We start from the raw sequence: 12955 nt of genomic DNA, 5'->3' as shown, positions 1-12955 counted from the left end.
CTTGGACCCGCGACCTGGTTCTTCCGGTCATGAACGTACACATACCTACAAACACATATGCATTTACACTCCTGAATGTATCATACCGAGACTTTTAAAGTGCAGAAATCATTTAAAATGCAATAATCATAAAGGTAAGAAAAGGCCCGCAGAGCCTAAAACATAACAACTTGAATAAACACGCCTGGAACATCAGGTAAACATCAGGTAAACATCAGGTAAACATCAGGTTAACCGTCATAATGATGTGCAACAACAAGGAGAAACTTAAAAACCTGTATTATTTGAATGCAAAACTCTGTGTTTAACTCTGTGTTTGTGTTATAATGTTGTATAATTTCAAAAAACACTACATACGGATAATTCATGTCACACACGTCGTTAAATAGCGTAGCTTTTATAAGATAGAGCAGCTGTATGTCGTCGTTTTTCAGTTTCAAACAACATATCGATGAGTTTGCCTGGAACAAAGAACTGAGAATGACATTCATGTAGTTTTCAAGCACACACCAGTAAGACCAGTACACTTCCTACCAATCAAAAATACGGATAAAGGCAACAACCTAATCATGAAGTACATCAATGGTGCATAATTCAAAATGTAGGGTAGTGCACACATGTTCTACTTAGTGTAGTTTTCACTGTTCCTAGGTCTGCATAGTTTTTAAATAAAGGTTTTTTGAGGACAATTCAGAGTTAAAGCAAATATGCAAATTGAAAGTCAACCCATTTGAGTGCTCAAACACCCGGAGTGATGTCACATGTGAGCCTGTGAACCTAGACGGCAGCGGGCTGGCTGTCAGTCCGTCTCAGGTGGAGCTGCTGCCTCAGACTTTCCAACGCTCTGACACAGTGGGACGGACACGACGCCACCATGGAGATGACCTGATAGGTAGGAATTCTTGCTTTTCATGTTGTACTTTCTTTTATTTGACTTTGAGAAGCAATAACCAAAGATATGTACATGCTCCTAGAATACGCAGCGACTTAAACCCAAACAGAACAATGGAAATAAAAGCATTAAGTGTCTTTTTGACATAGTCAGCGTAGCACGAGAGCCGATGTGTGTTTGTGGATGGAGTCCTTCTGACTGTGTCTTTGTTTGCTCCGGGTCACAGTCTGTTTGGTGCCGGAGCCTGTTCTTGTGTGAGGGTTTGGACGTGAAGCACCTGGAATCATGACGGATTTTTGGTTGATTTCCGTCCCTCTGGACAAGACCAGTTTAACCGGCGTGGAGAAACTCAAGCACACCATCGCCAAAACCAACAGGGCCTCCTGCTCCAAGTTCTCCATCCCAGATCTCAAGGTGAGGCTGTGTGTCGTCTGTGCAAATGCAGAGCCCGAGGGAGTCAAGGGTACACTTTAAATATATACATAAGGACCGGAACGGCAACAGTCGTGTGTGTATGTCAGCTGTCTGTTCATACCTGTACAGTAGAGTGCAGCCGAGGAGGAGGAGGAGGAGGATGGTGTTTGGTGTCCTTCTCTGGTGGAGGGATAAAGGCTCAGGTTGCTCGCTACAGTTCGAGGCAAAATTTCCATCTGACCCATTTCACTCGGTGTGATCCCCTTGGCTGCCCGGGAATCGTGTTTTAACAGCAGGCCCTGTGAATGTTCACATTCGTCCGGGTCGTCGTTATCCCCAAAGCAATTTCAGTCCAAAGCAGCTGGACTTGGTTATTTGTCTAGACCAGGGGTGTCAAAGTGATCCAGTAAAGAGTCGCCTCGCTGTGGCTGCAGGTTTTCATTCTAACCAAGCAAGAACACACCTGACTCGACTTACTCCATCACCTGAACTGTCTTCACACTGTTGATTTGTTGGACCAGGTGTGTTTTTGATTGGTTGGAATGAAAACCTGCAGCCACAGCGAGGCGGCCCTTTACTGGATCACTTTGACACCCATGGTCTAGGAAGATGTTTCACCTCTCATCCAAGAGGCTTCATCAGTTCATGTACGCGTCTGACCAGGACCAGGACCAGGCTGGGACTGAACCAGGACCAGGCTGGGACTGGACCAGGACCAGGACCAGGCTGGGACTGGACCAGGCCCAGGACCAGGACCAGGACCAGGACCAGGCTGGGACTGGACCAGGACCAGGTCCAGGCTGGGACTGGACCAGGACCAGGTCCAGGCTGGGACTGGTCCAACTAATTATTTACTAACTATTTTAACAGCCGTTTTTTTTATTTCTACCAAGAGTTCAAACATGAAAAAGTGCGTTAGTGAAAAATATAAGTGGACATCCACAGGCTGAATCTTAGAATCTGGCAGTATTTTGGGCGGCAGCAGCTCAGACCATAGGTGACTGGGCTGGGAGCCGGAGGGTCGCTGGTTCGAGTCCCTGTGTGGACCATGAATGGAGCGTGGCCTGGTGGCTGGAGAGGTGCCAGTTCATCTCCTGGGCACCCCCAACTGCTCGGGGCCCCCTCGCTCTAACATCTCACCATTAGTTGCATGTGTGCGTGTGTGTGTGTGTGTGTGTGTGTGTGTGTGTGTGTGTGTGTGTGTGTGTGTGTGTGTGTGTGGACACAAAATAGAGTGAAAATTGAATTTCCCCATTGAAGGACGAATAAAGGAATTCTTCTTCTTCTTCTATGTTCCCAAGTCATCATGCACGCAGAAGTGTTGCTTGTGTCTGTGCTCTCTTTGTCAAACCGCTGACTCATCATCAGCCGCAGTGACACTGACTGTGCGGTCTGTGCTGTGACCCCCAGGTGGGAACTCTGGACAGTCTGCTCAGTGTGTCGGATGATCTCTCCAACCTGGACACGCTGACTGAGAGGTAAAAAAAAAGTCCATAAGTGATGACTCAAACTGAATATGTCGCCCGTGCTCTGTTGATACACACGACACCTGTTTGTCTCAGTGGTCGTTGCACTTATGCAGCTTTGTTCTTACTTAAGACTTGTACCTGAGCTTGTGTGCGGTTCGTACCATGATTAATTAATTAGTGGTCAGGGGCAGGACGGTTAGTTTCCCCTCCTGATTCTAAATTCATTGTTGGTGTATCTGAGCAGGCAGGAGTAAGTGGGGGTGTTATCGCTGATTTGTGACCCAGGGAGATCGAAGCAGACAGATTTAATCCCGTAATTTAGTCCGGACTCGTTTCCTGATTCTCTCTTCAGTTTGAGGTCTTTGCGTAGATGAATCAAAACCCCGGGAAATTTGAGCAGGTCAAGGTTACGTGTAAATTCTGTGAAAGTATCAAAAATGCTCGATCAACAGAGAAATGCACACAGCCCGTATTCAGAAACTGTGTCTTTAAACGAGCCGTCAGGACTTCTGGACAGTTGTGATGTCACAAATGTACTAGATCTAGGTAAAAAGTGCTGCTACAGTGCTGTGAGGGCGCACTCACACTGTCCCACCGCGGCCCAGGGACGTTTGTACTTAAATTACTTTAAATGATCTGGGCCACGGCTTGAATGCGTATTGATTATTCGTCATCACTGCTCGGAGATTTCGTTTGGTTTGACTGTTTTGAACATTTCATCTGACTAAATTTGCAGTAAACACTCCACATCTGCATCAAACCCTAACGCCCTAACATTAATTGAGGGCGCACTCCCACTGTGCGTCCGTCCCGTGCCCCGTGCTTTAGGGTCCTTGTCCCCCCCTCCAGGCCCGTTTGTACTCACACTACCTGGGCCTCGGAGAATGCTTCTTGCTGCCTATACGTCATCACGCCGTAACACGTCACACGCATTGATGACGTCATGGCGATGCGTGGCTTTGTTTCCAGATCTTTCCGTAGACCTCAGAGTTTTTGTGCGTCTTGTCGACTGTTTTTGAATCTTTTCATCGACCAAATCTGCAGTAAACACTCCACCTCCGCATCACACCAACGTGAACCTTTCACCGCCATTGTTTGAAATGTCCACGCATGGTCCCTCCTTCTTTTTTCTATGTCCCAACAGGCGCACAGGAAATGACCTCAGAACCGCCGTAGGCCTCGTGCTCGTACACGTGCGCACGCTCGTGATCGTACACGTGCATCCGTGCTTTACAAAAGCCCACCTCTCTCAACTGGGGCGCGGCCGGCAAGCGTGCCGTGCCTGGGCGCGGCACAGTTGCACTCACACTTGTCAAACGAACTAGACTTTAGATGTGAAGCGAGCTTCGGCACGGTACGAATGGACAGTGTGAGCGCGCCCCAACAGTCATTCACCGACTGCAATGACGGTGCAGAGACACCAGGAGCGCTGAAGTGGAAGACCAGGAAATGCCGACCAATCAGAGCAGAGTGGGCTTTTTTGGGAGGGGGGTCTTAAAGAGACAGTAACCAAACTATATAAGTATGAACCTGAAAATTAGCAGAATATGGGTCCTTTAAGCGTTCTTTGTTGAACTCACGGCCACAATTTAAATAAATAATTAAAACTAAATAAATGACATATAAAACACACACATACACTAAGTCGAGGCACATCTGTAATAACAACATTTTTCCTTTTTGCCTGCTCAGCGTGATTAAAAAAACCCATCAGTGTATGAGGGAGGTGATGGAGCAGTCCGTAGACAGAGTGCTGGAAAACACCTTAGCCAATGGAGGTGAGTCACACACACACACACACGTGCTGAGGGTGTTCATTACATCGTATAGGAACTCATCAGGTAAGTGCATAGTAGCTGCGGGCTGCATGCACACTGCAAATAAGACCAAGAGCGTATACATATACTGAGTTCTGCGTGTATACAAGCGTCTGCTCCCACACACACACATTCAGAGATAACACAGTGCTACTAACAGGACAGAACCACAGCAGCCCAACACAAACCAGGCTAACACATGTCTCTGATCACTTCTCCCCATCAGACCACGGCACGACTCGGACGTCCGTCGTGTCACCTCTGAGAGCTTACCTCCAGTCTCTGAGGGGTATTTCTCTGCTGGCAGTTTGCTCTTGGAGCTGGAGTGCAGTGCTGTGTGACCCCTTATATGAAGTGTATACCTCTGCAGAGCTTTTCCCCGTGTGTTATCTGCGTTTTCTCATCCCCCTGCGTGGTGGTGTGTGTGTGGTTACAGTTCTTCATTTGTGTGGTTGTGACTTCTTGTGTGGTTGTTTCTCAGTGGACCTGATGAGCTACATGAACAAGTTTCAGTGGGACAAAGCCAAGTATCCCACAGCTCTGCCTCTCTCCGGCCTGGCGGACATCATCAGCAAGGTACTAACTGATGAAAATAAGGATAATCAAATCAAATCAACCTTTATTGATACGGTGCTGCCTCACAGAGATGTACAGAAACAGAGAAACATCAAATAAAATCAGGAGAAGAAAGTTAAAAGAACCCAACCCTCCCACCCCCACAGTCATGCACAGAGACACACACACATATGTATACGTTCATACACACATTCACACATTCGCACGTACACACACAGCCACGCTGACACACACACTCACACCTACACAAACACTAGCTGTCACTACAGAGACATGGCCGGGCAGCGAGACCTGAGGTCCAGAGGATAATGATGATGTGTAAATATGGTTATTACAGTCATAACTGTTTTAAATGGGTACTCCAGCAAGTTCTTATTGCACTTTACACAAAATTGTGAGACAAAAGAAACAGTGAAAAAGTCAGAGTGATGTCCTACGTTTAACCACAATGTCTGTTCTGTCACATTAGTTATTGTTTGATTTCTTTTACGTTAGCTTTATTTTGATTTGATTTATGTTTTTATGCTTATTGTCACTCTGATCCTTTCATCTTTGTATTGAAACTGTTGCAAAATAATTTCCCGCGGGATAAAAAAAGCTTCTTGAATCTTGAAATGTAATAATATCTGTAATTACAAGAGTGATTTAAATAAAGTCTTCAGATGTGATTGGACTACAGCTGGAGGATATAGCAAAACTCTCCCATCCCTATATAGGTTATTTCATATCTAACAATATATATATATATATATATATATATATATATATATATATATATATATATATATATATATATATCGCTATATCATGTTTTCTGGTAACTCCATAAATAAAAACTTGTATTAAAACTAACCACATGGAAAAGCCAGAAGCCTAAACTTGACAAATGACAAATATTTTCTCATTTTTATTAAGAACTTGATTTTAAAATGAACAGTTTAAGTGACATTATAGAGAAAAAATATCAAAAATGTTTTATATTAAAACACATTTATACATTTAAAAATAAGTATTTCTTACAGGTATACACTGGTGTTTACACGCACTCACACAAATAGTGTAATGTAAAAACAAAATCTTCAAATTATATGCACTCAAAATACTTTACATTAGATTTCTTGAGAAATTCGTCAATTCAGTAGTCAGTGCAATATCATTGTGTGTATAAATAATCATAATGAGTATTCTGGACCTTTCCGTGTGGTGATGACTCAGCAAATAACACCTGCAGAGTTGTAGACTGATACAAAGCTAAAGCAGTGTTCACTTCCACCCAAATCTCCATCAAATCATGTGAGGGGCTGCTGAGGATTTGTAGCACGTAACAAGAAATTAACGATTAAACACAGTTAGAACTGTATAAGTATAAACCATATTTCACTGTGTATTTAACAAAAGCATAGTCAAACTTGAAGCAGAGACCAATACATTGAGACTTTTTCTGCTTCCTACTTATTAATGATGCAACTTGACAGTGTTAACCCCTCTTTGCCTGGGAAATACCCATATCTTGCAAAACCCCAATTATGAAATCATATTAAATGATGATATGATGTTCTTCACGTGTACTCCTGGTGTTTACATGTCCTGTTAATACTTGTGTACGTGTGTCAGGAAGTTTCCCAGATGGAGATCGAACTGCATTCTCGAACTGCTGCGTACAACAGCGTCAAGATGAGCTTGGAAAGCTTCGAGCGCAAACTACAGTGAGTGACATCAGTAACATTCATGCATTCATTTATCTTCAACTGTTACGTCCCAGCCTAGGGGAACTGGATGCAACATGACCTGTTGAGCCCCCTCGCTCCTCCCATCCCCAACAAAAATGGCCAAAAGCAGGGTTTTCACTCTATACAGTAGCCTTTATTTGCTCAGACATGAGAAACGGCCCAACACAACAAACAAAACTCAGTTCTCTAAAGTGACCCACTCAAAACAAAGAAAACCAAAATACAGGGATCTGACCTAACTAAGGTGCAAAGACAGGAGAAAAGGGGTTAAAGTAAAGGGCTTCTCATTCCTACGGGCTACTCCTTTAATATAAGGGTTAACAAAAGGTTGCAGAGACACACACATCAGGCCTTGGTTGGGGATGAGGGAGGGAGAGAGAGCGAAGGCCGGAACCAGGCAGCATAAATAGTCCCCATCCACCAATCAGCAGCACTCCTCTTCGGCCATGTGGTCCTGCAGCACACACCTGCACACACACACTCTTCCACACACACACTGATTGCATAGAGGGAGACAGAGAGACACAGGCACCACACACAGCATAACACACACAGTCTAACACTAATAAACATAGGGCTATAACACAACCTCTTGTCCCTGTCGGGGTCGCGGGGGTCTGGAGCCGATCCCAGCTGACATCGGGCGTGAGGCGGGGTTCACCCTGGACAGGACGCCAGTCTATCACAGGACACATAGAGACGAACAGAGACAGACAACCATTCACACCTACGGGTGATTTTAGAGTCATATCATTTTTAAAATGCATCACGTATTAAATGTTGAAGTGGAAACGTCTGTCTTTCCAGTGGGACTTTGCAAACTCGCAGTCTGAGTGATATAGTCAAGAAGGAAGACCTGGTGGTCTCGGAGTACCTCACCACTCTACTGGTAGTGGTGACCAGGTCAGTGACACATACCCTTTGATGGTATAACAGAAGAGTTGAGTGTTTATACTTTTATGTCCTTCTTTATGTGTAACACACTGTGTTTGTGGTCACAGAGGGAGCTACTCGCAGTGGGAGAGGACCTATGAATCATTGTCTGAGTTTGTGGTCCCGCGGTCCAGCAGGTGAGCTGCCTTTATGCGCTCTTGGCTGTAAGACAAGCCATTGCACTTGATCTCCGTGCAAGTGCTCCAGCAGAGCTCCGAGTCCCTGTTCTCAGCATCCAAAAGGTCAGGCTAAGCAACCGCAGGTGTCCCATTACCGGCAGAAAGTAAGAGTCCGTGGAGCTTGGATACTTCGCAGGGAAGGTTTTTCTTTTCAGAGGAAAACAATAATTCAATTGAACGTTTTATGACATCGTGCCAGGACTTGGGTAGCATGCCTTACAAGACCAATAAAGGGCTCTGTAGACTGACAACTGCAGCAGACCAAACCCTAATAAGGGCTTTCAGCAAACATTTGTCATGCATGGGTGAATTGTAAAAGGATTATTATATTTTCAAACAGGAAAAACATCCTGTGTTAAATTAGTCCTGCAGCTTTGAGCAACAGATTATCTCCATCTGCATTACTTTACAGTTTAGAGTCTCTGTCAGTACATCCTGGAGGCTGTACTTACTTACTTACTTGCCTTGAGCTAATTGCTAATTTCATAATGCTAACATACTTACAGTGACAATGCTACTATACTGGCATATGTTCAGCATCTTAGTTTTGTCATTAGTTTTGAAGGTATTTGCTCATAAACCAAGGTATTGAACAAGTTCAAATGTTGACCTGATTAACGTAAATGTCTGTAGTGTTGTCCAAATGTTGAGTAAGCTAACATGGAAAGCAAGCACGCATACTCACACTCATATTTATCTACAACCGCTTATCTGGGATTGGGTCGTAGGGGCATCCGCTCCAGCAGGGGACCTCAAACTTCCCTTTACTGAGCCACATTAACCAGCTCTAACTGGGGGATCCTGAGGCGTTCCCAGGCTCCTTTCAGTGCAAAGGAGCAGTAGCTCTCCGAGTTCCTCGCGGATTGCCGAACTTCTCACCCTACCTCTAAGGGAGACTCAAGACACCCTCCTGAGAAAACACATTTTGGCCGCTTGTAGGAAGGAAGATTGACCAGTAGATCGAGAGCTTTGCCTTCCTCAGCTCTCTTTACGTCACAACGGTGCAGTAGAGCGACTGCAGCTCCGCCCCCGCTGCTCCGATTCTCCGGCCAAACTCACGCTCCATCGTCCCCTCACTCGTGAACATGATCCCGAGGTCCTTGAACTCTTTCACTTGGGGTAAGGACTCATTCCCTACCTGGAGTAGGCAATCCACCGGTTTCCTGCTGAGAGCCATGGCCTCAGATTTAGAGGTGCCGATCCTCATCCCAGCCGTTTCACAGTTGGCTTCGAACCGATCCAGTGAGTCCTGAAGGTCACTGACAGACGGCGCCATCAAGACCACGTCATCTGCAATAAAGCAGGGATGAGATCCTCAGCCCCACGGAACTGCAACCCCTCCCCACCACGAGTACGCCTCGATATCCTGTCCATGAAAATCAGAAACAGGATTGGTTACAAAGTGCAACCCTGGCAAAGGCCAACCCCCACCGGGAACGACTCCGACTTACTGCCGAGGATCCGGACACAGCTCTCGCTTTGGGTGTACAGAGATTGGATGGCCCTCAGAAGTGACCCCCTGATCCCATCAACATCAACATCACCTAGCTTTTACTGCCATAATTGATGAGTTATATTTCTCCTTCAGCTTGATCTGCGTCGCGCTAATTTCCTGTCATTGTTTTGTGTGACAATCAGGAAGCTGTACGAGGACACAGAGGGAGGCGTTTTCTCAGTGACACTTTTCAAAAGAGCCGTGTGGGAATTCAAAGCCAAAGCCCAGGACAGCAAGTAAGCACGACGGATCGCCAGAAAATACCCCATCAAGTCAAAGCTTTATTGTCTGTGTCAATTACCAGAGTGTAGCCTATCATCCACACAGGTTCACCGTGCGGGAGTACAGCTTCGACCTGGAGGCGAAGGAGCAGCAGGAGATGAAGCAGCAAAGTGTTCAAAAGAAGGAACAATATGTGAGTCCAGCACATAAACGTATGATAGAGATGGAGGTAGCTTTGCTGTAATCCTGCATCCTCTTGTCCAGCAGGGGGAAACTCCACTGGTGGCAAAATAAGTCTTAGGGCGCACTCACACTGTCCTTCCCCACCGCGCCCTGGGCTTTAGGGTCCTTGTCCCCCCTCCCTCTCCCCCCGCGCCCCAGGCCAGTTTGTACTCACACTACCTGGGCCTCGCGAAAATGCCTCTTGCTTCCCATACGTCATCACGCCGTAACACGTCACACGCATTGATGACGTCATGGCGATGCGTGGCTTTGTTTACAAATCTTTCCGTAGACCTCGGAGTTTTTGTGCGTCTTGTCGACTGTTTTTGAATCTTTTCATCGACCAAATCTGCAGTAAACACTCCACCTCCGCATCACACCAACGTGAACCTTTCACCGCCATTGTTTGAAATGTCCGCGCATGGTCCCTCCTTCTTTTTTCTACGTCCCAACAGGCGCACAGGAAATGACGTCAGAACCGCCGTAGGCCTCGTGCTCATGCTCGTACATGTGCAAACGCGCTCTACAAAAGCCCACCTCTCTCAGACGGGCCGTGGACGGCCAGCTGGCCGCAGTTATGCGCGGAGCCGTTGCACTGACACTGGTGAAACGCACTAGGCTTGACCCGTAAAACCTGTTTTGGTCCGGTGCGGAAGGACAGTGTGAGTGCGCCCTTATTGTATAGAAGTCTATAAGAAAATTAACCTACTTCTTATTAAGTTTTTCTCCTCAATAAACATTTTCCTCATGAGTTTATGGATTCTAGTTTCATGCTTTTTCAAGAGGCCACAGCATGACGTTTATTTGAAAACGATGGTCTTATTTAGAGTAAAATAGACAAACCTGCCTTTTGATTGACAGGTCGCTGTGCTAGCGAAAGGTTAAAGGCTTAGCGAAACTTATCCACGGCAATGTGTACATTGCTTTCCCAAAAAAAGGTTCCTCGCCTTGTATGTGAATGGGAACGTTGGAGTGCCGAATTCCCCTGCAAGTAGTCCTATGTAGACCTTAACACTACCCCCTAACCCTGACCCTAACCCCTAACCCCTAACCCTGACAAAATGCATATGCTTATGCATAGAGATGACCCCGTTCGGGTGCACCTTGCTAACAAAGCTAACGTAGTAAGCTGTTGCTCGTGTCAACTGGTAACACTAAAGATAGAAACTGATGATTTTCAGCGAATAGCACCAACGGCGGATGACTTGCGTCAACCAGTTGATAATTGACAGGTTCCCTCTGTCTTTAGTGTTTAGATTAGGGCCATTGAAACAACACTGGCTTAGCGCTTAGCTCTGCCCCCACGCCCAAATATGTTCACATCCGGTTTCAAAAAACCAAGATGGCAAAGGCCAAAATGCCAAACTCGAGGCTTCCAAAGGTAATCCACAAATCAATAGGTGACATCAAGGGGACTTTGTGTATTTTTTTACGGTCTATGGTCCAACATCATACTGTATGTGTATGTTACGGTATATCATAAATGCGTCTCCTCCACAGGGAATCTTTGTGCGTTGGCTGAAGGTGAATTTCAGTGAGGTGTTTGTTGCCTGGATTCACGTGAAAGCATTGAGGGTGTTTGTGGAGTCAGTCCTCAGGTCAGTGTTGGGATTTCCTCTCGTTTTCTCTCAACATTAATAAAAAAATGTCATGTGATTGTTTTTTCCTGTGAGCACACTGATAAGGACGTATCCTGCCAGGTACGGATTACCCGTGAACTATCAGGCTCTTGTGCTGCACACGGACAAGAAGCGTTCAAAGAAGCTGAGAAGTGAACTCGCCTCACTGTTCATACATCTGGACCCCACCGCCACTGCCAGCAAGACGGAGGTAAGAGGCCAAATACGCCGCTATCACTGCTCCAAACGTTGCTATTAATCATGTCATTGTTAACATTCATATTTCATCTAAAGCTCAGAGGAAAGGCATAAAAACACAAACATACAAATTCTCGAGCACAGAGTTTCACTCTTTACCTCAGAGTATGTTATAAAACAATATCAACTCAAGGTCAACTTACTAGCTTTTTCAGTAACTTTCAACCACATCTCACGATCTTCATCAGCCAATAGAACCGACACACGATGAGCCATGAGCTGGTTTACCTCAGGTAAAACACAGAACCAGTCAGTACGTAAGCGTGTCATTCACTACCAAGATGGTTTGTAAGTGGTCCACGACCACAACAACCACATTATCTTTACTGCACCGGTTCAACTGACTTTTAGTTTAGATACTCTCATTTTTTACAAAACCAAGACAGCACGTAAGTGGGGCGTTTGTCCAGTCAGATTTAATGTTTGATGTCTGAGTGACGGAGAGCACTGTCCACCCTCTGCTGTGCATCCTACTTGAAATGACATCTGTCTCCTGCAAATTCATCCATGGCCTTGGCAGACCGCAGTGAGAAAAGTTAAACTGTGAACTGCAAGCACAGTTATGCACGCATAGGCCAAGATAATTATGGTGCATTAAAAGAACATACAACTGCCACAAGGTGTGTGTGTGTGTGTGTGTGACGGTGTTTTCTATATTTTACCCTTTTCCAAACAGGTGAGCTGTGACATCCCAGGACTCTGTCAGCACGAGTACTTCTCCTACATCTCCTTCCACATCAGCACCAATCTGCTGGAGACCAGCTAGCAGTCAACAAAGACAGGACCCACACGAAGACCGAGCAGTGAGGGCCCTGCCGCTCCTGTGGTGGAGTGGACCGGGAACATCGAGACACATCGAGACACATCGAGACACATCTGATCCTCCTCGAATATCTTGGTTTTCAACATTTCTCATGAGCCAGAAATAACTTCTGGTGTCAAGCTTCTGGTGGACAACAGTGTAAATAACCCTGTCAGGTGAACAGTCCTCCTCTTCACCACAATACAAGCTGCACACGGACTACACACTCTGTGATGTGCTGCACATGGAATTGTGGAAACATTTAAACATGCAACATCATGTAGGCCATAGACGGCGCTCTGGTGGGACACATGGGGAATCTACGAG

At 45.8% G+C, this 12955-nt stretch overlaps 1 protein-coding gene across 1 annotated transcript; it reads left to right on the top strand.

The window, feature by feature from the left end:
* Positions 1 to 810: 810 nt before the first annotated feature.
* atp6v1c2 (ATPase H+ transporting V1 subunit C2) lies at positions 811 to 12592 on the top strand (the record flags this gene model as incomplete). Its single annotated transcript, XM_083924529.1, has 14 exons — positions 811 to 892; positions 1119 to 1306; positions 2717 to 2784; positions 4468 to 4553; positions 4819 to 4881; positions 5074 to 5168; positions 6783 to 6874; positions 7706 to 7801; positions 7900 to 7968; positions 9649 to 9741; positions 9833 to 9920; positions 11450 to 11547; positions 11650 to 11779; positions 12503 to 12592. Exons 2-14 carry the CDS (start codon positions 1178 to 1180, stop codon positions 12590 to 12592), a joined length of 1197 nt encoding a protein of 398 aa, XP_083780655.1. The 5' UTR covers positions 811 to 892; positions 1119 to 1177.
* Between the last annotated feature and the right edge of the window lie 363 nt (positions 12593 to 12955).

Source organism: Echiichthys vipera (assembly GCF_963691815.1).
Source record: "Echiichthys vipera genome assembly, chromosome: 12".
NCBI lineage: Eukaryota > Metazoa > Chordata > Actinopteri > Perciformes > Trachinidae > Echiichthys > Echiichthys vipera.
Note: the sequence above shows the minus strand (reverse complement) of the source record. Positions and strands in the feature narration are given on the sequence as shown.